General features: G+C 41.4%; 3 protein-coding genes across 6 annotated transcripts in view; 2 read left to right on the forward strand and 1 right to left on the reverse strand.

The window, feature by feature from the left end:
- sema4ba (sema domain, immunoglobulin domain (Ig), transmembrane domain (TM) and short cytoplasmic domain, (semaphorin) 4Ba) overlaps positions 1–8,025 on the forward strand; it is a 46,164-nt gene extending 38,139 nt beyond the window's left edge. For all 3 annotated transcript variants that reach the window (XM_062461631.1, XM_062461630.1, XM_062461632.1), the window contains exons 9-15: positions 389–570; positions 877–1,027; positions 1,655–1,865; positions 1,966–2,081; positions 6,080–6,237; positions 6,331–6,422; positions 6,662–8,025. In XM_062461631.1, the coding sequence (XP_062317615.1) occupies positions 389–570; positions 877–1,027; positions 1,655–1,865; positions 1,966–2,081; positions 6,080–6,237; positions 6,331–6,422; positions 6,662–7,434 (1,683 nt within the window). In that variant the 3' untranslated portion in view covers positions 7,435–8,025. The remainder of the gene's footprint in view (positions 1–388; positions 571–876; positions 1,028–1,654; positions 1,866–1,965; positions 2,082–6,079; positions 6,238–6,330; positions 6,423–6,661) is intronic.
- Positions 8,026–11,633: 3,608 nt separating this feature from the next.
- On the forward strand, positions 11,634–17,199 carry rasef2 (RAS and EF-hand domain containing 2). Of its 2 annotated transcripts, XM_062461633.1 has the most exons (17): positions 11,634–12,333; positions 12,425–12,577; positions 13,461–13,551; positions 13,942–14,037; positions 14,138–14,215; positions 14,497–14,612; positions 14,701–14,769; positions 14,958–15,039; positions 15,111–15,181; positions 15,279–15,477; positions 15,564–15,665; positions 15,766–15,913; positions 16,007–16,088; positions 16,186–16,300; positions 16,454–16,567; positions 16,654–16,730; positions 16,820–17,199. In XM_062461633.1, the coding sequence occupies exons 1-17, from the start codon at positions 12,023–12,025 to the stop codon at positions 16,920–16,922; spliced, it is 2,007 nt and encodes a 668-aa protein (XP_062317617.1). In that variant the 5' UTR covers positions 11,634–12,022; the 3' UTR covers positions 16,923–17,199. The 2 variants fall into 2 exon arrangements, with proteins under 2 accessions (XP_062317617.1, XP_062317618.1); XM_062461634.1 differs by lacking the exon at positions 14,701–14,769.
- A 73-nt stretch (positions 17,200–17,272) lies between these two features.
- On the reverse strand, positions 17,273–19,662 carry serf2a (small EDRK-rich factor 2a). The gene is made up of 3 exons (XM_062461636.1): positions 19,510–19,662; positions 17,809–17,914; positions 17,273–17,626 (listed from the first exon to the last, which is right to left on the reverse strand). Exons 1-3 carry the CDS (start codon positions 19,514–19,516, stop codon positions 17,557–17,559), a joined length of 183 nt encoding a protein of 60 aa, XP_062317620.1. The 5' UTR covers positions 19,517–19,662; the 3' UTR covers positions 17,273–17,556.
- Positions 19,663–20,637: the final 975 nt, after the last annotated feature.

The following is a 20,637-nucleotide window of genomic DNA, read 5'->3' on the forward strand; positions in this document are numbered from 1 at the left end:
CAGGGAAATTCTCCCCGAGGCAAGTAGGGTGAAGTGCCTTGCCCAAGGACACAACGTCATTTTGCACAGCCTGGGAATCGAACCAGCAACCTTCAGATTACCAGCCCAATTCCCTAACCGTTCAGCCATCTGACCCCATATGTTACAATAATAGCATTGAATATAGAATGTTAACCATTATCTCAGATTCATGTTAAGTCACAAGAGAACTATATATGCATCATACCAAGTGTAGATTTAATCAAAAAGTAGTGATTGAGTCTCTACCCTCAGTCATCAATAGAGTACATTTCAACTGATGTGGCTGCGCCCTCCTCTGGTCATTAGCTGTATTACTAGTGGAGAAAGTTTATCCTACAATTGAGACAGTGTCATGCTTCTATTGCAGGGCGACAAAGGAGGAGAAAGGGTTTTGCAGAAGAAGTGGACCACCTTCCTGAAAGCCCAGCTGCTGTGCTCTCTGCCTGACGACGGCTTCCCCTTCAACATCATCCAGGACATGTTTGTGTTGACACCCAGCCCAGAGGACTGGAAGAACACCATGTTCTATGGAGTCTTCACTTCACAGTGGTGAGGGCTGACTCCTCTTTGGTCTCACCCGCAGACATATTATAGCAGACGTGTTATAACGGCCTCTTTTGGCACTGATGTCCTCATGTAAACACTTTTACAGTGTCGGACAGCCATTTTACACAATGTGTTTTTATTCTTAAAGTATGGTTCTGTCGAGGAATTAGTTATACAGAAGGCTTTTTGCATATTTTAACTGTATGTTTGTCATAGCCCTTAGTGTTAAAGGTAAAAGAAGCGATTCAGGGAGGTAAAACAGCAAAAAGTGCTTAGGTACAGTATAAATGTGGTGGGATGTCACTCTAGGTATAAGGGAGCCTCGGGGAGCTCGGCAGTGTGTGCCTTCACCATGGACCAGGTGGAGAGGGCTTTCAACGGGCGCTACCGTGAGGTCAACAGAGAGACACAGCAGTGGTACACATACAACCACCCCATCCCTGAACCACGGCCTGGGGCGGTGAGTACCTGCTGCCCCCTGCTGGACAACCTCCTGCACTGTCGCCTGAAGGCACACGTGTTAGTTACATTACATTTTACATTTAGTCATTTAGCAGACGCTCTTATCCAGAGCGACTTACAGTAAGTACAGGGACATTCCCCCGAGGCAAGTAGGGTGAAGTGCCTTGCCTAAGGACACAACGTCAGTTGGCATGACCGGGAATCGAACTGGCGACCTTCGGATTACTAGTCCGACTCCCTCACCACTCAGTCACCTGGTCCCCTAGATGTGGGGCTGTATTCTAAAGCACCAAATCTGGTGTTCTAACTGGCCCCTGCGTTCCAGCTCCCTCCACCCCCCACCACCCCCAATCTTGCACGAGCATCAGTGCTTGAGCAGATATCTGTCTCGCTGCAGTCACTGTCAGCCTCCTTCCCAGAAGACCTGATCTGTATCAGGGAGCTCCGCTGCTTTCATTTCCTGGCAGCCTTATCGCAGCCCAATCAACGGCGGCCTACAAACACGCAGCCTATTGATGAGACCGGCTGGAAGGAGGAAGCGAGGGAGGGAGGGAGCTGCAGAGGTGCATGTTTGTGTGTGTCTGTGTGTGTGTCTGTGTTTGTGAAATGAGTGTCTTCTTTGCAGTGCATCACGAACGCAGCCAGAGAACAGGGCATCCCCTCATCCCTGCACATGCCCGACAAGGTGCTGAACTTCGTCAAGGACCACTTCCTGATGGACAGCGTGATCCGCAGCCAGCCCCTCCTGCTGAAAAGAAGCGTGCGCTACACCCAGATAGCAGTCCACCGCGTCCAGACCAGACACAAGGCCTACAACGTCCTCTTCATAGGCACAGGTAAACACGCCGCGACCACAATCGCCCCAACCTACGTTTCGGTAATAGTAGGACTGTGTGAGCGCTTACTGAGCATGGTGTTCCATCATGTCCGTTTCAGATGATGGGAGGCTTCACAAAGCCATCAACGTCAACAACAAGATGCATATCATTGAGGAGATGGTGCTGTTTTCGGAGCCCCAGCCTGTGCAACACATGGAGCTGGATTCGGAGAAGGTAGCTATACAAGACTGTAAGACAGGACTGTTGATTTCTTGAGCCTTCCAGGGGGGTATTCCAGGTAGCAGGTTTAGTGAAAACTTTGAGTTGTTTAACCCTGAAAAGAGGCTTACTCCGAGGTTTCCGTTCCAGAAAGAGAGGTAACGAAACCTTTTGGTAAGTTTCCATGGTAACTTACTCTGTGAAACTAACCTGCTCGCTAGAAGGTTTTCCATGCCAAACTCTGCGTTTTTATCTATCCCCTCCCTCTTTCTGAGCCTGATAGCGTTGGCAGACTAGGGATATCCTTTCCTGGTTCAGCCAACCGATCTCGAACAAAATTTAATTCGCTTTGTTATACGCCGGGAGAGGATTTTAAGACTGCGATTCGATGTGCTTTAATTCCCTGATGAATACCTAGGTTAACGTTACCGTTTCCCGTCACAATCTGTAATGTATTTTAGCAACATTGTCAGCCCTTAGGCCAACATCGCTAATGTTACTCGCCGTGGACGTGCACTCAGAACTGACCAAATGCTTTTTGGCACTGAAATAAAGACAAATAATTGAAATTGTATTTGGTCTTCTTCATTGCCTACAAATAGAAATCTAACAATGAGTATGTTTATTGGCTATTGTTCCTATAATTTACATGATTCACCTGTGACCATGTACCATCCTGTAACTGGTGTTTCAGCAAATCTATTTCAACATTGTAGGGGGTCAATATTGGCCAAACAACTGAAACTAATTGGAAAGGAAGATGGGAAACTGAACAGTGTATTAACATTAACCAAATAATGCCAATACCAATGGAATTACAGTTATTCGACTCTATGGGTTAAATCAGAGCAAGAATGGTCAAAGTAAGGTTAAATAATATAATAATTTAATCATATTGCAAATGAATGAAATCAATGAAGGTTAACTCTTACCTACTCTACCATGATTATTGTAAACCAGAGATAGAAAGCAAGAGGTGAGGAAGAAGGAGTAGGACAAGCCAGAGCTGAGGAGAAGGTCTCAGGAGATTAAGAATCCACAGATGCTTCACAATTCCTTTTATACCCAAAACAACTAATAACACCACAATCTTGACCCTTACTTATCAACATGACTAGCAATGCCACAGTAAGTTACACAATGATGTGTGAGAGCCATCAAGTTGAGACTCCATCCAGTAACTCCAGATTTTACCATATGAGAGGTGGGGGCAGGTTGATAGCCTTACAAGATCAGCCTTTATTCTTCTGCCCTAAGTACACCATCTCTTGGTCAAAACAGAAATTCAGCAAATTCAACAATTAATATTGATATAGATTATTGTTTCTACAATTAACATCACCTGTTACATGCATCCTCCTGTAACTGGTGTTCCAGTAAATCTTTTTCAAGATTATCCTTTATTCTTCTACCCTAAGTAGGCCTACACCATCTCTTGGTCAGTTTTTGGCAATTCTTCATGAGGTACAGGCTCAGAGTTTGTTAAACCCGCTACCTGGAATACCCCCCTGTTCTCTGGAGCTCTGTGTACACACTTTTTTGTTTACAAAATACGGCATACAGCTGGGGGGTATTCCAGGTAGCGGGTTTAACAAACTCTGAGCCTAACCCTGAACTCTGAGTAGAGTTACTCTAAAATAAGAAACTCCGAAAACTCGGTTCCAGAAAAGCTGATTTTAATTTGTTAACTCAACTCGAAGTACGTCAACTCTGAGTTAAGCGCGGGCATGAGAACTATTAAAAGCCAACATCAATGGAGCTCCGATACTAGGATCCACCATGGCACCCGGCGACAAAAAACTTTGTCCTACTTCACCACACTTCAGATCTAAGTTTTATTTCATGTTTATGGTCAATCTGAGCACATATTACGGAAAAAAAGCAACACGGCTGTAGCAGCGTATACAATTGGCGTGGGAGACAAACTGCCAAGTCAATGCATACATTTGAATGTAATAGCCAGTCCATACATTGAATATTTAACCCCACTGTCCGTTAATATTACAGGAGAAAAAGTGGTGGACTTAATAAAATAGCATGTTCAATGTTATATTAAATATAAAATATACTACGAACAGGTAAGTAGCCTCGACGTCACCTTGGTTTTAATCATATTCGACATGATACATATCAATTGGTGCCTATTTCAACTTGTAGTATCAGTTTCCCCCAAAATAATCTTTTTCATCAAAGGTTGATGATTAAGATGACGAAGAGACATTGACTGCTGCCGCAGAAATGGATGCAGAGAGTTATGTATGGTAGCTACTGGTAGTTCTCTCCCCATGTACTTTTATTTACAGGCTTGTGTGGAATTGTCAGTTACACTGACATTATGAGAATAATGAATATAAAAAACGATTTGCACATTCTGATCCTGTTGAACAGAGCATGGATGCAGTATACAGTGAGATGTTTATTTAATGGCAGGTGAATTCTGCATGTGGAACTGTGAAATGTAATGCAATCTCATGTATTCCCAGTTACAAGTAAATGAGTTGTACAAACTGCACCTCATGAAGAAAGTGCCAAAATCTGACCAAGAGATGTTGTAGGCCTACTTAGGGTAGAAAAATTAAGGCTAATCTTGAAAAAGATTTACTGGAACACCAGTTACAGGAGGATGCAAGGTCACAGGTGATAGGAACAATCGCCTATATGAATACTAATTGTTGAATTTGCTGAATTCATATTTTGACCAAGAGATGGCGTACTTAGGGCAGAAGAATAAAGGATGATCTTGTAAGGCTATCAACCTGCCCCCACCTCTCATATGGTAAAATATGGAGTTACTGGATGGAGTCTCAACTTGATGGCTCTCACACATCATTGTGTAACTTACTGTAGCATTGCTAGTCATGTTGATAAGTAAGGGTCAAGATTGTGTTGTGATTAGTTGTTCTTGGGTATAAAAGGAATTGTGAAGCATCTGTAGATTCTTGAGACCTTCTCCTCAGCTCTGGCTTGTCCTACTCCTTCTTCCTCACCTCTTGCTTTCTATATATGGTTTACAATAATCATGGTAGAGTAGGTAAGAGTTAACCTTCATTGATTTCATTCATTTGCAATATGATTAAATGATTATATATTTTTTTAATTCTTGCTCTGATTTAACCCATAGTCAAATAACTGTAATTCCATTGGTATTGGCATTATTTGGTTAATGTTAATAGCCTACACTGTTCAGTTTCCCATCTTCCTTCAAACCATAGGGGAATTAGTTTCGGTTGTATGGCCAATATTGACCCCCTACTATCTTGAGATTTGCTGAAACACCAGTTACAGGACGGTACATGGTCACAGGTGAATCATGTAAATTGTAGGAACAATAGCCGATAAACATACTCATTGTTAGATTTCTATTTGTAGGCAATGAAGAAGACCAAATACAATTTCAATTATTTGTCTTTATTTCAGTGCCAAAAAGCATTTGGTCAGTTCTGAGTGCAAGTCCACGGCAAGTAACATTAGCGATGTAGGCCTAAGGGCTGAGAATGTTGCTAAAATAAATTACAGATTGTGACGGGGAAAGGGTAACGTTAACCTAGGTATTCATCAGGGAATTAAAGCACATTGAATCGCAGTCTTAAAATCCTCTCCCGGCGTATAACTAAGCGAATTAAATTTTGTTTGAGATCGGCCGGCTGAACCAGGAAAGGATATCCCTAGTCTGCCAACGCTATCAGGCTCAGAAAGTGGGAGGGGATAGGTAGAAATGCAGAGTTTGGGATGGAAAACCTGCTAGCGAGTAGGTTAGTTTCACAGAGTAAGTTACCATGGAAACTTACCAAAAGGTTTCGTTATCTCTCTTTCTGAAACGGAAACCTCAGAGTAGACTATGCCTTTTTTCAGGGTTAAACAACTCAAAGTTTTCACTAAACCCGCTACCTGGAATACCCCCCTGGGCTGCAGTGGGGTATTGATATTGCATCAGCAATGGGTACATTTGATGTCTAATGGAAATGTCCACTACCCACCTCCGAAACTCACACACACTTTTTCCCCATCTGCAGGGGACTCTCTACGTCTCCTCCTACTCAGGGCTGGTGGAGGTCCCAGTGGCCAACTGTACCAACTACCAGAGCTGTGGGGAGTGTGTCCTGTCCAGGGACCCGTACTGTGCCTGGATGGGGAGACAGTGTCTTGACATCAGGCAGGCTCCACCAGAGAGGTACACTCACAGTATAGCATCACTCCACAAGGTCAGCTGGTATTGCTTTAATTAAATAGACACACCCTGATGTACTGTGTATTGTTTTTTCAGCTACTGGCAGCAGGATGTGGATGAGGCAGACACATCAGTTATCTGTAACAAGTCAGTCCTTAACCCGCGCTCTGCTAAACCTCCTCCCACACGTAAGACCTGTGACGATCTTACTAGTCATTCCTTAATTTCCTACCACAGTCATCTGCTGTCGAACTGCTGCATGGTGTGCCTCTTATTACAGCTTATAGCTGTTTCGGACTAATGACAGCCTATGGCCATGCTTGATCACTTGATCCACACAGCTACCAGACTGAATGTAATTGACAGTTGATCTGATGTCTCAGCGTTAAGGATTTTCCCAAACAAAATCCCCCTTTGTTGTGTACAGGTATGTCTTCATGTCAGGTGATATTGATACCAGCCAACACCTTCAAAGTACTGCCCTGTAAACTGCGCTCCAACCTGGCTGAGAGGAAGTGGGAGTACAGCGAGGGCGCAGGTCACTTCCTATACCCCAGCCCTGAGGGCGGCCTGGTGGTGGTGGCCCATGCTGACCGCCAGGAGATCTATGAGTGCTGGTCGGTTGAGGAGGGCTTTAGACAGCTGCTGGCCAATTACTGTGTCAGGGGCGAGGCCAGGCAGGAGAGCACCACCCTGATTGGCCGATCACGTACCCCTATGGTACCCCAAGAAGAGCCCATTATCTTGCCTGGGGAAGCTCGCTCGCCCCAGATGAACACCAAGACCTACTGGAACGAGCTCATTGTGGTGTGTGCCCTCCTGGCTTTCTCCCTGGTGGTCTTCTCCCTGTTCGTGGTCTACAGGAACCGGGACCGCATGAAATCCATGCTCAAGGAGGGCGAGTGCCCCAATATGCAGCAGAAAAAGCCCAGGATAGTGGGCAAGCCGGCGGAGAACTTACCCCTGAATGGGACCACCGTGCCGGCCTCCGTCTCAGACCACAAGGGCTACCAGACCCTCAATGACAACTACATCTGCAGCACTCCCCCACACGAGTGTTCCTCTCCGGACAACAGCAAGAGCTTCTCCGAGTCGGAGAAGAGGCCGCTGAACTTGAAGGACAGCCACGTTGAGATCTCGCCCACATGCCCAAGGCCTCGAGTTCGACTGGGCTCTGAGATTAAAGACTCCATTGTGTGAGGATGGCTTTGATGAACTACATGAGGGAGATTCAACACTTGCATCATGTGGAGGGACTAGCTGTGGACTAAAAGGAGAGTGCACTTACTGAAAAGGAAAACACTGAGGGGAAACACTGAGGAAACACTGAAAAGTACATGCAAAGTACATTTCATTACACTGACTTTACACTCATACGCCTCATTTCCTTTTGTCCCTGTGGCCAGTGCTTACTTCCTTTTAGTCACTCCTTTCTCTTGTGCACAAAGCACGACAGAGGAAGCTGATCAGGATTGCTTTCAGACTTTAGAAGTTGTCCTGTGATGCTCACCGTGGGCATTTTACCCACACAGAGCTGGCAGCACTACCAGTACTGCCAGTACTACCAGTAATACTGACCAGTACTAGCTCTCAAACGTTTTCTGGGATTCTATTTCTAAGCATTGTCACTCAGTCCGTCCAAGTGATCTACTGGTATAGCTTGGAAAAGCAGTGATGTTCTGTAGATGTGTCGCTAACCAGAGGTTTTCCCACCTGAAACAGCAGATCAAGCTTTCTACCTAAAACCATGAGAGGAATAAAGGGGGGGGGGGGGGGGGGGAATAAAAAAAACACTACACTCCAGCAAAGACGTACTAGTATAGCAGTATATACTTACATAGACACAGCTGGTCAACCGTGTTAGTATATACCTTGGGTAGATTAGAGGAATCATTGAAGAATAAGAAGGGCTGGCCGCTTTAGAAACTCAGAAAAAAGAGGCACCGGTGTCCGTCTGGACTGACTAGAGCAACAAGAGCACAAAGCTCACAGGACTCCTGATGTAGAAGACCCTTTGCTCTTGTTGGAGCTTATAGGATTAGGAGAGGTAAATCAAAGCTTAATCACTTCCACCTGTTATAATGGTGGATTGATGAAAAACATGCATTATCTACTAGGAAATGCAGATGAATGCAGGTGTTTAAGGATTGTATTTCTTGAATTAACAAGTTGTGTAAGTTGGACACTCAAAGGGTTTAAAAGTACCCTTGTATTAAAGGGTTGCCCTCATTCCAGGTATTTACATTTAGTCATTTAGCAGACGCTCTTATCCAGAGCGACTTACAGTAAGTACAGGGACATTCCCCCAAGGCAAGTAGGGTGAAGTGCCTTGCCCAAGGACACAACGTCAGTTGGTATGACCGGGAATCGAACTGGCAACCTTCGGATTACTAGCCTGACTCCCTCACCGCTCAGCCAACTGACTCCCGACCCCAGGTATTATACTGTTCAGCTTGCAGCAGGCTAACTATGCAAAGAACGTAATGTGAAGTGGGGGGAAAATTAATGACATAAGAACTTTGCAAGCACACAGGTGTCAAGCACAGTTTTTGTTACTAATTTTTTGCAGTTAAAGTACGGTTAGGTATGAAAGTAATTTTAAGGCATTATCTGTTTTGGAAGAGTTCCAGTCAGTTAATGCAGTACAGTACAGGTCTGGATCCTAGAACATGTCAGTCAGGCACATCTATGAAGGTGGTCACTGCAAACACACACACAATAATTGTATCATATATGATAAAAACCTTATTACATTTACATTTAGTCATTTAGCAAACGCTCTTATCCAGAGCGACTTACAGTAAGTACAGGGACATTCCCCCGAGGCAAGTAGGGTGAAGTACCTTGCCCAAGGACACAACGTCATTTGGCACAGCCGGGAATCGAACCAGCGACCTTCGGATTACTAGCCCGATTCCCTAACCGCTCAGCCACCTGACTCCCTTATGACAAACCGATACTGTACAAGGTGTAGATTAAACTGCCCTGGCAGTTTAATCTGGCCCTATCAGATGTAGTGAACCAGAGGAAGTCTGGGTTTGTGTGGGGTAACAAAACCACCAGTGTGAGTACAAGCTTTTTGTTGTTGATTGTGAAAAAAACTAGATATAATTACAATGATTTTATGCCAAAAGGAGCTGTTTTGTTTTAGTCATATGTCTTATAGTATCCTACCACCAGGCACTATTAGTTTGCTAATCTCAATGTGTTATGAAATATTAAAGCTGCCATACCCATTAGCTTTTTTTTCATTACAATAATGACTGTAATTGTTTTTGGTCAATATGGTCCCTAAGATATCAGTCCTTGATCAGTATTGAAGAATGTTGGTTTTTGATATTAAAAAAAACATAGCTTTTTGTCTCAAAAGAGATCAAAACATCTGACTAATAAATAGTAATTATATGAAATGTTAATTCTGATGAAAGCATTTTAGCAGATCATAATTAGGAAGGTACAGACATCTCTACATCTATACAGAATTGCAGTGCACCAAACTATAGTACATTATGACAATAAATACTCTCCAGTAGTAGCGTAATGTAAACTTAAAAGTATTCTGAAACTTCAAGTAACACTGTCTCATTTTAAGTTAATATATATTTTTTTATATATTATAGGGAATCACAGTTTAACTTTTGACAAAAAAGCATATCGATGAAGGACTGAGAGCCGAGTGTACTGAACTATACTGTATATATGTATATTTTGTAATGTATCTAAGGGGAATAAGATCTGTGTAAGATTGTGGTTGATGTGCAAACCTGAAAACACCTTATCTCTGAATGCATTGTTTTTGCACAGAATGTTGGAAAGCCTTAGTTTGGTGCACATGGTTGTTAACAATTATAGAGCGGGTTTGGTAAAGCCATATCACCTTGGAAACCAGGTAGTGGTAGAGTCACCTGTGGTAGGTATGGCAGGAAAGACTGTATACAATACAAAAATATTAAGTGAATGCCTTTAGATTGTGGCCAGTATCAAAAAATAATAGATATCTTAAAACAGCTTTGTTCTCAGTCAAACATAATTTTCTTGTTTTGACAGTGAATCATACAACTGTTGGAACCACTATAGATGATGAGGGAACTATGAGGGTCTTTAAGGGTGTTTCTAGACTCTATTGGAATCTCAAAGACTTTTTACTTACATACTCGCTCAAACATAAAGAAAATAAAAGGCAGCTTAAGTTAAGTGGTTATTATCTGAACAATGCTACATTTGCCGAATGCAGGAATGATATATAAAACATAGATTCTCATGCAACACTACAGTACACACATGAAGATAGTGTCACAGCAATTATATTCCATCACAGCTTAAAATCAAAGTACAGTTCATGCATACATTCATGAGACTGCAGCTAATGCCACATTGTAATATGTTATGTATTTCTTTCTGTTAAAAAAACACTCTCATTCAAGCCTTCTATTTGTGACAGTGTCTCAGACTCATGTCATGTGTTGTAAGTTTGTAAATTAAAGGTGTTTTGTAAATTGAGCTGCCAATGTACATAAACTGTTGTGAATTATATTTTTTGTATTATACATCACTACTGTTTTTGTTGTTTGTATTGTATTGTACATAAAAGCACTTTATTTTAATTTTTCAAATAAAGATAGACATTTTTGATTAATAAATCCTGGCCTTCCAATAATTACCATGTAGACCGTTCTTATGTTGAGCGATTAATTAGATACATCTGCTAGATTGTGTTTGTATACACCCACTGTGTGGCTATAGTGTCATTAACCTGAATATAAATTGACATTTATCTCAGGCCATAATCAATCTTAATATGGTCTGCCTTAATCAACAGAGAGAATTAAAATACACATCTATGTATTACACAGACACTTCTAACTTTTTTCTACTTAATTGTTTACCTTCTTTAAAATGGAAATGTGTTGTCGCTGTCTTTTTCTGAGTTAAACTGAGTTTATTTAACTTAGTGAATATCAAAAACATGATCCCATGGTTCAAATGTGTGTACTGCTCCAAAGTTTCCTCAGTGAGTTAATAGTGGTTGACTGTGTCTTCTGTCAACACATCAGTTACATTTAATGTAGGTGGAGTCAATGTTTGCTGACACTTCCACTGACTCAGCCACCAGCAAGTAGAGTAAAGAAAACGAATGTAGGCCCTATGTTTTATACAGTTCTACATCCATAACATGTATATGGCAGTTTGATGTGGTAGCAACAATTGTATACTTGAAGTGGTCATTACAATGCATTTACTGTAGGCTATTGTAGTTGTACTGTACCAGTCTACTCTTGTAGTAAGGACCTACAGGGTACTACCTCCCTGGGTGGAGTTTTAGCCGTAGCCTACTTTGCACACAGTGCAACAAAGGAGGGAAGGCATGTATCCCTGATAAAGAACAGTCCACACCTTGAAGGAAAATAATACAACACTTTAATATCATTCCTAAAATGGAAGTCCTCTCTACATTCATGGCTTAATCTCTCCAGCTAAGGAGGATGCAGTCTGATCTACAAACCTCGCCTATGGTATGCACCTGTTGGACCAATCAGTAGCCCAGTTCAGGTTACTTGCGATAATTCTTTAATTAGTGTGAGAAAGTTTACACCTCTACTCCTTTAGCGTACCTAAACTCACGGAAATTGTCTAGCTGGACTGTTAACTCCTATTAAGGTGGAGGGGAAAAGGTTTGTTTTTATTTTCACGGTAGCCTATAACTAGTCTACCCTAGATTTTATCAAACGGTATTAACTTTATACGCAAGTGGTTTGATCATTTGCATATTGTAAATTTCGTTTCCGTAATGGACAGAACCAGTCTAGTGAGACTTTTTTCGGCGTGTGATGTTAATAAATCGGGTATGATCGAGTATGAGGACTTCACAGTTGTCTGCCGAGAGCTTAATGTACCTGACGATGAAATCAAGTCCTTGTTCACCAAATTCGGCGCGGAAGGCGACGGATGTATCAATTACGACAACTTCTCATCAAGGTTTCAAGAAGTTTCAGAAACATTAGATTTGGCGTCTTTCGGGGAGTTTGTGCACGGTCGATCAGGTCCATGGAACGAATTTCAGAGCAGTATTGATGGCGCAGGAGCTGCCCTTTCAGAAAGGCAAGTCTGATGTGGAAATGTTTTTAAGTTCAGTGTGCTTTGTATCATCTCTGGATCGCCTAATTTTATGCCAAATTGTATGCTCTTACAGGCTTAAAGAAAATCTGGCCGACTTCTACCACGTCCTTCATTACTCCTCGCAATTCCAGTTGTTACAACAGTATGAAGATGTCATCCAGGTTTTTGTAACTGAGAGCATGGAGCACACGCTACAGAACCAGAAGCTGGAGAGTACTTTGAAGCGGTAGGACCAAATGCATTGGTGTTTTGACCAACCGGTGTAGGATGAAGAAAAATGAAAGATGAATGAGGGTGTTCTCTAAAGCATTAAAGCACATTTTACACATCCGTACTGGAGTATTTGGCAGGCATCATCACCAGAGGTTCTTTAGAATGTACTGCCTCTAAGGTAATCCTTCATGTAAAGTTAAATTGAGCTCAGTCAACGAGGCTACAGGCTTCAGCTCTGCCTTTAATGAGTTATGTAATGTCTTCGTGAAGGAAGTAGGAAGACTAAAACAAGTTGCTCAGCCAGTTCTTCTCATTCTTTCCTTTTAATTACCCGTACCCTACCCTACAGATCTGTAGGGTACGGGTAATTGAAAGGAAATCGATGTATTTCTTTACAATGAATGTTAGTTTGCTCGTCAATCTTATTTTAATGTCCATTATTATTATTATGAAGTCCCAAATATCCAGTACAGTTGCTATGGTGTGAGTAAGTGCAGTTTTGGCTTGTGTAAACTCACTTGAGATTCAAGTCTCACCTGTGGAATCTGCCTACCAGAGGACATCCTCTGAGGGGCTGGCCAGTAGGGTCTATATAATGGCAGTCACTTGATGACTGAGCTCTAGTGGAGGAGTATGAGAGGTCCCGCTCAGGGTAGGGCCGCTGAAACTCCTTAGACAATGCCTACTCTAGAAGTGGGTGTGAAAGGAGCTGATCTGTCAAAGTCTTTAGTGTGGATGCCAGTTTTAGGTTGTTGCTACTGAACTATGACCAAAAAAGATGGTTGTGTCTCTATTTCCATATTCATCATCGGCCATGAACTAGGTTTACAGTCATGTATTTACACCAGCTTCTAGTGAGATATTAAAGAATCATATTGCATACTGCCTTGTGACAGAACGGAGGAGATGAATAGTAGTCAGCTAGCAGAGCTGGAGGATGACATGCATCAACAACTTGCTCGAGTAGAGGAGAGGGTGAGAGAGGAGGTAAGTGGCATAGATAAAACAGCTTATACCATGTCAGTATTATGAGTATCCACACTTGAATTAGCAACATTTGAAAACAACTGAGAAACAAATAGGTTCAAATTGATGAATTGTAATTGTTTAAGTAAGTTCCTAATAAATAAATATGCACCAAGGATGAGAAATGTTACTACACATTTCAAAACAGAAGCGGACAAGTCTCCACCCCCCAACGTTCCTTCCTCCTTCTTGCTCATGCAAGAGTTTACCTGAAAATTTGAAGCAAAGGGAATAGCCAGTTCCAACTCACAATGGCCCCTCTGTGAAGCAGAGTAAAATCCTCTCTTTGAGGTGCAGGCAGGTGATCTGTCCTCTCTTTCTCTCCCTCCTTGGGTTTCATGGCTGTTTTAGGAGCGCAAGAAAACAGAGAAAGTCATGGCAACCCTCCAGAGGAGACATGATGATCAGGTGGCAGACCTGCATGCAGCTGTGGACCGCTTGCTGAAGGTACAGTAGGTTGTCCATTTCCCTGGGAACTCACAGTGAAACTTCTTTGATTATGAAATCCAAATGTACTGCATTTGTATCATTTATATGTCTGTTCTAGTGCCAGGAAGAATCTGAACTCCACATTTCAAGAGAGTCTGTTGACAGATTACATGACCAAATAGGTGAATTTACACAGGTATGTTGGGATAAAGTCAAGTTGGCCAAGTTGTTGTGGCCTAGGCCAGTACAGAAGTGTATTCTCCATCATCTCTGATGTGTCAGATGGCTGAGTGGTTAGGGAGTCGGGCTGGTAATCAGAAGGTTGCCGGTTCGATCCCCGGCTGTGCAAAATTACATTGTGTCCTTGGGCAAGGCACTTCACCTACTTGCCTCGGGGAGAATGTCCCTGTACTTTACTGTAAGTCGCTCTGGATAAGAGCGTCTGCTAAATGGCTAAATGTAAATGTGTCTCCTCAGGAGAACGACCAGTTACGGGGTGCTCTGCTGAAAGCGCAGACCAATATCTCCATATTGCAGGTAGAGATGGACAAAATGAAGAACATGTACGCGGACCAAAAACTTCAACATGAAAGGTGAGTGAACAAACTTCATTCTTATATCCACTGTGCTCAGCAAATGACTTAACTGTATTACAGGCCAAAACTCAATGCATTTTCACAGAGAAAGTGATGAATTGAAGAAGATGGTCATAGAATACCAGTCTTATGCAAGCCACGTTGAAATCCTCCAGTAAGTCTGTCAGACCGTGATTGTAAATTAGGAATGGTTTTGTTCTATTTCAGTCGAGAACATATCACACAGGTCATGCATGCATACACCTCATTCATGTTCATTGTTAGGTTCTGAGCACCGATTTTTATCAGAGGTGATGTGCTGAAATATGGGCAGAGTATGTCTGACTGACTGCCTTCTATCAGGGACATGAACAAGAAGCTCTATGACAGCAACGATGGGTTACGCTCTGCCTTAACCAAGGACGTGGCGTCACCTAAAAGAAGGGTAAGTCAGCGGTTTTCATTTTAAGTCTGGATAACTCAATCTCCTACATCGTCTACATTTCTTCCAAACAGTTGTCCCCCAAGAATGAAATTCCAGCCCGGCGAATGAAGCCCCTTAGACAGAGCACATTTAACCAAAGCAGGTACACAGACTACATTTCCTACAGTACATAATATATATTTGCAAATGACAATTTTTTTTGCACCGATTACATTTCTTTATTTTATGTTTTGGTGCAGCTCAGAGCAAGATTTTCCAGCTAGGAGTAAATTAGAGTACTCCCATGTGGCCAGTTGGGCTGATAAATACCTGGACAGTGGCATTGCCATGCCCATGGACATCGCTGAAAGCTCAGTCAGTGATTATGACAGTGATGACAGCAGGGTTTCTTCAGAAACGGTGCACCACAGTTACTCCTACGTTCCATCAGAAATTGAGGTATATTTTGAGTATACCACACAGGACAGTACTGCCACTGTAAAATCATACAGATTTGGATGATAATTGAACTATCTTGACCCTAGATGTCGCAAGTGAAATCAGAGGCTACATTGTCAGTGGTCCCCAGCAGAACCAGCTCCTTAGCTTCTTCTATTAGAAGACGCTTGTCTGCTTTCCCCATCAAGGTTCATAGTGGTTTGGTCTATTCTCAGTGGTAATGTATGAATATACCCTACATAGAAATAGACCATTCTCCCATACTAATATGTATCCTTTGTTAAAAAGCAAACAGATTCACTTGACTGTGTTGACACTGATGGCCCGGTGCAAATGTACCGCCTGGTGTTAGCGGGAGACGCAGGATCAGGGAAGTCAAGCTTCCTGATGAGGTTGAGTCTTAATGAGTTCAGGGGAGACATGCAGACAACTTTGGGTAAGGGCATACAAATAGCTCATAACAACTGCAATTTCAAGAAAAACAATACTGCTTATTCTTTTCTTAACCATCCCATAACCTGGCTCCCAGGAGTTGATTTCCAAATAAAGAAGATGTTGGTGGATGGAGAAAAGACTAACCTTCAGATATGGGACACTGCTGGACAGGAGAGGTATGCATACAATATTCAATTGTTTTTCAAACCAACTGTATGTGTTGTGGACTTGTAATGTACAGCCTGTTTGACACTTTCTGGTACGGTACTTCAGGTTCCGTAGCATTGCCAGGTCTTACTTTCGTAAAGCTCACGGAGTGTTGCTGCTGTACGATGTGACATCTGAGAGCAGCTTCCTCAATGTCCGAGAGTGGGTGGACCAGATTCAGGTAGTATTTGTTATTTATCCATCTCTAATGGCCATGAATGGTAAACTGACCTGTGTTTCTGATGTAAGCCATGAAGGACATCTCTAAAAAAAAAAAAAAAAAATGCATAAATAAATGTGACTGGATGTTTTATAGAGCATGTTGTTTCCCAAGGAGTCCACAGAGGAGCATATCCCTATGTGTGTGATTGGAAACAAGGTGGACCTGCGGGCAGAGCAACCTGAGGGCAGCTGTGTGAGCACCATGCATGGGGAGAGGCTGGCCAGGGTATGACTTCCATCTCTTTCATTGGGATAAGGACATAATTATACCTTGGCCCATTAGCCATGTTCATTAATTTTTTTGTTTGACAGACTTACAGTGCTTTGTTCTGCGAGACTAGCGCCAAAGAGGGAACTAACGTGGTGGAAGCAGTACTTCACCTTGCGAGGTAGGGGTAGGGTAGCAAGGCAGAGCCATGGTACATTTTCATTGTCCACCATAAGTGTCAATTTTAAACAGCTCTGTACTCTTTTTCAGAGAAGTGAAGAGAAATGTGAAACTGAGACGACAGTCCGAATCACAAGTTAAGTTGAGTCTGGCCAATCCAAAGAAGACTCTAAACAACTGTTGTGGTTTGTAATCATTGATACTCCGCAACTGGTGTAAGCATGATGTTGGATTGTGTAGATATGTGGATGGAGATACATTTTATTTTGTGTAATATACTTATCACTTCAGATTAATGCTAAACAAACCTTAATTTTAAACATTTGTACTATAAGTTAATCATTGTAGAATGATAGTTTTAACTGTTCTGCGAGCCTTCGGGAACTCGTTTTCAATTGTGCAATTTACAATTTTAACAAATGTGAAATTTATTAAGTTGAATGCAAATGTGTTTTTGAATAAAATCTTTACACTAATGCTTTGGTTTGTTTAAAAACATGACTGTACATTAGTACATACAAAATAAAAATATAGGTAGAAACATGGAATAAACAAAAGCTTTTATTAAGATTTTTTTGACATGAAATATAAAATAACGAGTTTCCAATGCAGGTAGAAATTCTTGTTCCATACATTTACTTTAAATACTGATTAACAGTAAAGCCTGAGTTCTTTAAACTGTTGATTTTCCAAACAGTGAAGTACAACCTCCACCACTAACTGGACTTCAAAGTGGTTTTACAAACAAGAGCTTGGGATGAATGATGGATCGAATGGGTTATATCTCAGGACAAGAGCGTAGTCTTGAATGGCTCCTCACCCAGCTGTTATTTGCTTTTCTCATCTCCAGGCTTGTCATTGGCTTTCTTCTGTTTCTGCTGCATTATCTCAGCATCCCTGGAACGAAAACAAATAGACACAGACGTATAAAGTAGCAGTTTAGCCAAAAAAGCCTAGGTTAAGTAGCAGCTAACCAATAAGAATAATGGTAAATTAACTTCAGTCTCATACAAAATATGAATCCAGGCATGATCCTATTTGAAAGCAAAGTTCAGTGTACTAGAACTTGAAGCACTTGCCTCTGCTTTCTTGCTGCAGCAGACAAGCCATCTTCGGTCTTGCCTTTGGTTTTTTCAGTTTGCTTCTTTGCATTCTTTGCACGGGCGAGCTCACGCTGGTTTCCCCCTATAGTAAAAGACCCAGGAAATGGTTTAGTATAAAACCATAACTACATTGTCCACCCCCAGTGCTAGCTATAGCACACTTGGAAAATCCACAAGATACATCCTATCTGACCATATTTTCCATATCTGGCCTATAAACTTTGAAAATTAAACAGCCATGCACATGTCAAAACAGATTCATAAGATAAACTGTTCAAGAATAACATTGTATTCATAATAATAATGATTTTGATATTGTACAAGCCAACTATAACAGAACTAGAACAACTAGGAGAAATAGAACAGACGTTTCATTGACATGGCCGTATTTATCATCTCAATTAACTTCATTATTCTCAAAGGATATTCAAGAATGATTGAATTATGTAGTGAGTGTTCACACACTTTAACTACATAAAGTATTGTCACAGACTTCTGTACGGTAATAATAACAGATTGGTGGAAAACAAGTTCTCTCTAGATCAAAATGCCAACAGTTCACGTCGACTGTAAGCTTGTGCTGTACAGTCTTGGCCAAAAGTATTGGCGGTGACATACATTTTGTGTTTGCAAAGTTTGCTGCTTCAGTTGTTGTGATGTTGATTAACACTGTTATTCAATTATTGTGCAGTGATTAGATGGATTTTAAATAAAAGCTGGCTCCCCAAAAATGCAATTTATCAGTCATATCAGCCCATGGGAACGTGTGAACTAGTTCTAGTCAGGTTGTTTTGCTGTAAAAGAGGTGACTATTAGCATAATTATATTGAACATTTTCGCCTTTTAAAACCTAATAAGAAATGTGTTTATTGTTTTCCTGTATTCGATAGAAACCTGTGAAGAAAAAATCCACAAATACTGAAACAGCAAACTTTGCAAAACACAAAATGTTTCACTGCCAACACTTTTGCCCACGACTCTACCTGTACAATAAGCGATTGTGCAAATGTTGTGTCCGCGTAAAAAAAACCTACGTATTCTATATAGTTAAGACACACATAAGTAGGAGAAACCGGTGTGAACGATGAGGTTCTGAATCATCTAGCAAATAACTTGTCTAGTGGAGGCTCCTGTACACTGATGCTGGTCAAAGACAAATGAAAAAAAGGCTGCAGTACGTGGCATTCATTTTGGATCCTGTGTCCCGGTATTTCTTTTTTACTATTATCAGATATAATCAAATAATTCACGTTCAACATAGTGTATATTAAAAATTGCCTTTAACTATGAAGGTAACACTGTTTAAGCTTTAAAGAAGGCTGTTTTTATATATTTCTGAACAGGCATTCCGTGAACGTCATTAGTTAGTTAGCTAGACTAGCTAAATCCTTAGATATTCAGATAGTTCCAAAAGTTGTTTCATGTCACTGACCAAGCTAAATGATCTAGCGACCTAAAGGTGCTGATTAGTAAAGTTAGCAAACCAGATTCAATGCATTGGAATTTAGTGTGCTATGTTAGCTAGTTAGCACTAGCTTGCTAAGCTAACGTTGGATAGCCTGAGCCTTTGTTGACATTCTTATTTAGTTAATATTAGCCGAAATAAAAAGATGGGAATCGATATTTATGATTACACAAACTGTTACGAGTCCCCATCGTATCGTAGCTGTCACGTACTTGTCATTTTTGCTGTTTATTGTTCCAACACGGTTTGCCACGGTTGCAAAGCCAGTACAGCTGATCCTGTTCTTCCTTTCCTTCTACTACTTCTTCTTCTTCCTGTTCTTCTACGATGGTTAGCATCCATCTTACTGGTGCTTTACCGCCACCCTCCGGAGAGTGGAATAAAAAAAATAAAAAACTGTCCTTCAGTGGAGTTTTATACATGGTAGTACCCAGCCATGAAGAGGAGTTACTGCCACCAGCGGAACTGGAGTGCCCAAAGTCCTTTATTCAAAGTTTCTCCTGGAATCATGCAATAACTAGTGCACAGTGGCCATGATTAAATTGGTGGCACACACACACACACACACACATACACAAATTCCTGGAATTATAGATAGGGCACAGTGCCTGCGATGATGTCAGTAACATACACATATTTCTGGAATTATAGATAGAGCAGTGCCCGTGATGCAGCTGGTGATGACAGTTCTTCTCAGTGGTTATACCTATATTTCTAAGATCACAAATGAAATTCTATGTCATCTCTGAAGTACTTGTTCAACCTCCACATCATCTATTCTAGTCACATTGTCAATGCTGTGGTAGCCTACATTCATGCAAATGATTATGTAGCCTTCATTTGTCTGCTGTTTCCTACATGATCAATTGCTTATATTAATGTTGATCAAAATGTATTATATTGGTTCTTTGTTAAATTGTCTTACCACCACAAACATTTAGACATTTAGTTCATATTATAAGTCATTACATGCACAATAGTTAAGGCAATTGTCATTATTGTAGGCCTAATTCACCGTACAGTGGTTGCTTGTAAGCCTACAATTTTGCAGACTAATTAGTCTAAAGTGGTAGGAATAGTGGTTTCCTCATGTCACATGTCCGTGATGCAGCTGGTGATTATGTGTAGTTGATTTGGTGTTAAGAGTTATACTGTTTTTCTGTTAGCTAGCCAGCATTTCATCCATAAAGAAACCTATTTGAAAGCAGAGATTCAATGTTATGCTAGCAGTCAGCACTAACCTGGCCATACCGATTGTAAAAATGAATTTGCGTTGCTTTGTACACAGCAATTTTTTTTTTACAGTAGTACAATAGAAAAGCAATTTGAGCTACATTACC

Source organism: Osmerus eperlanus, chromosome 5 (genome assembly GCF_963692335.1).
Source record: "Osmerus eperlanus chromosome 5, fOsmEpe2.1, whole genome shotgun sequence".
NCBI lineage: Eukaryota > Metazoa > Chordata > Actinopteri > Osmeriformes > Osmeridae > Osmerus > Osmerus eperlanus.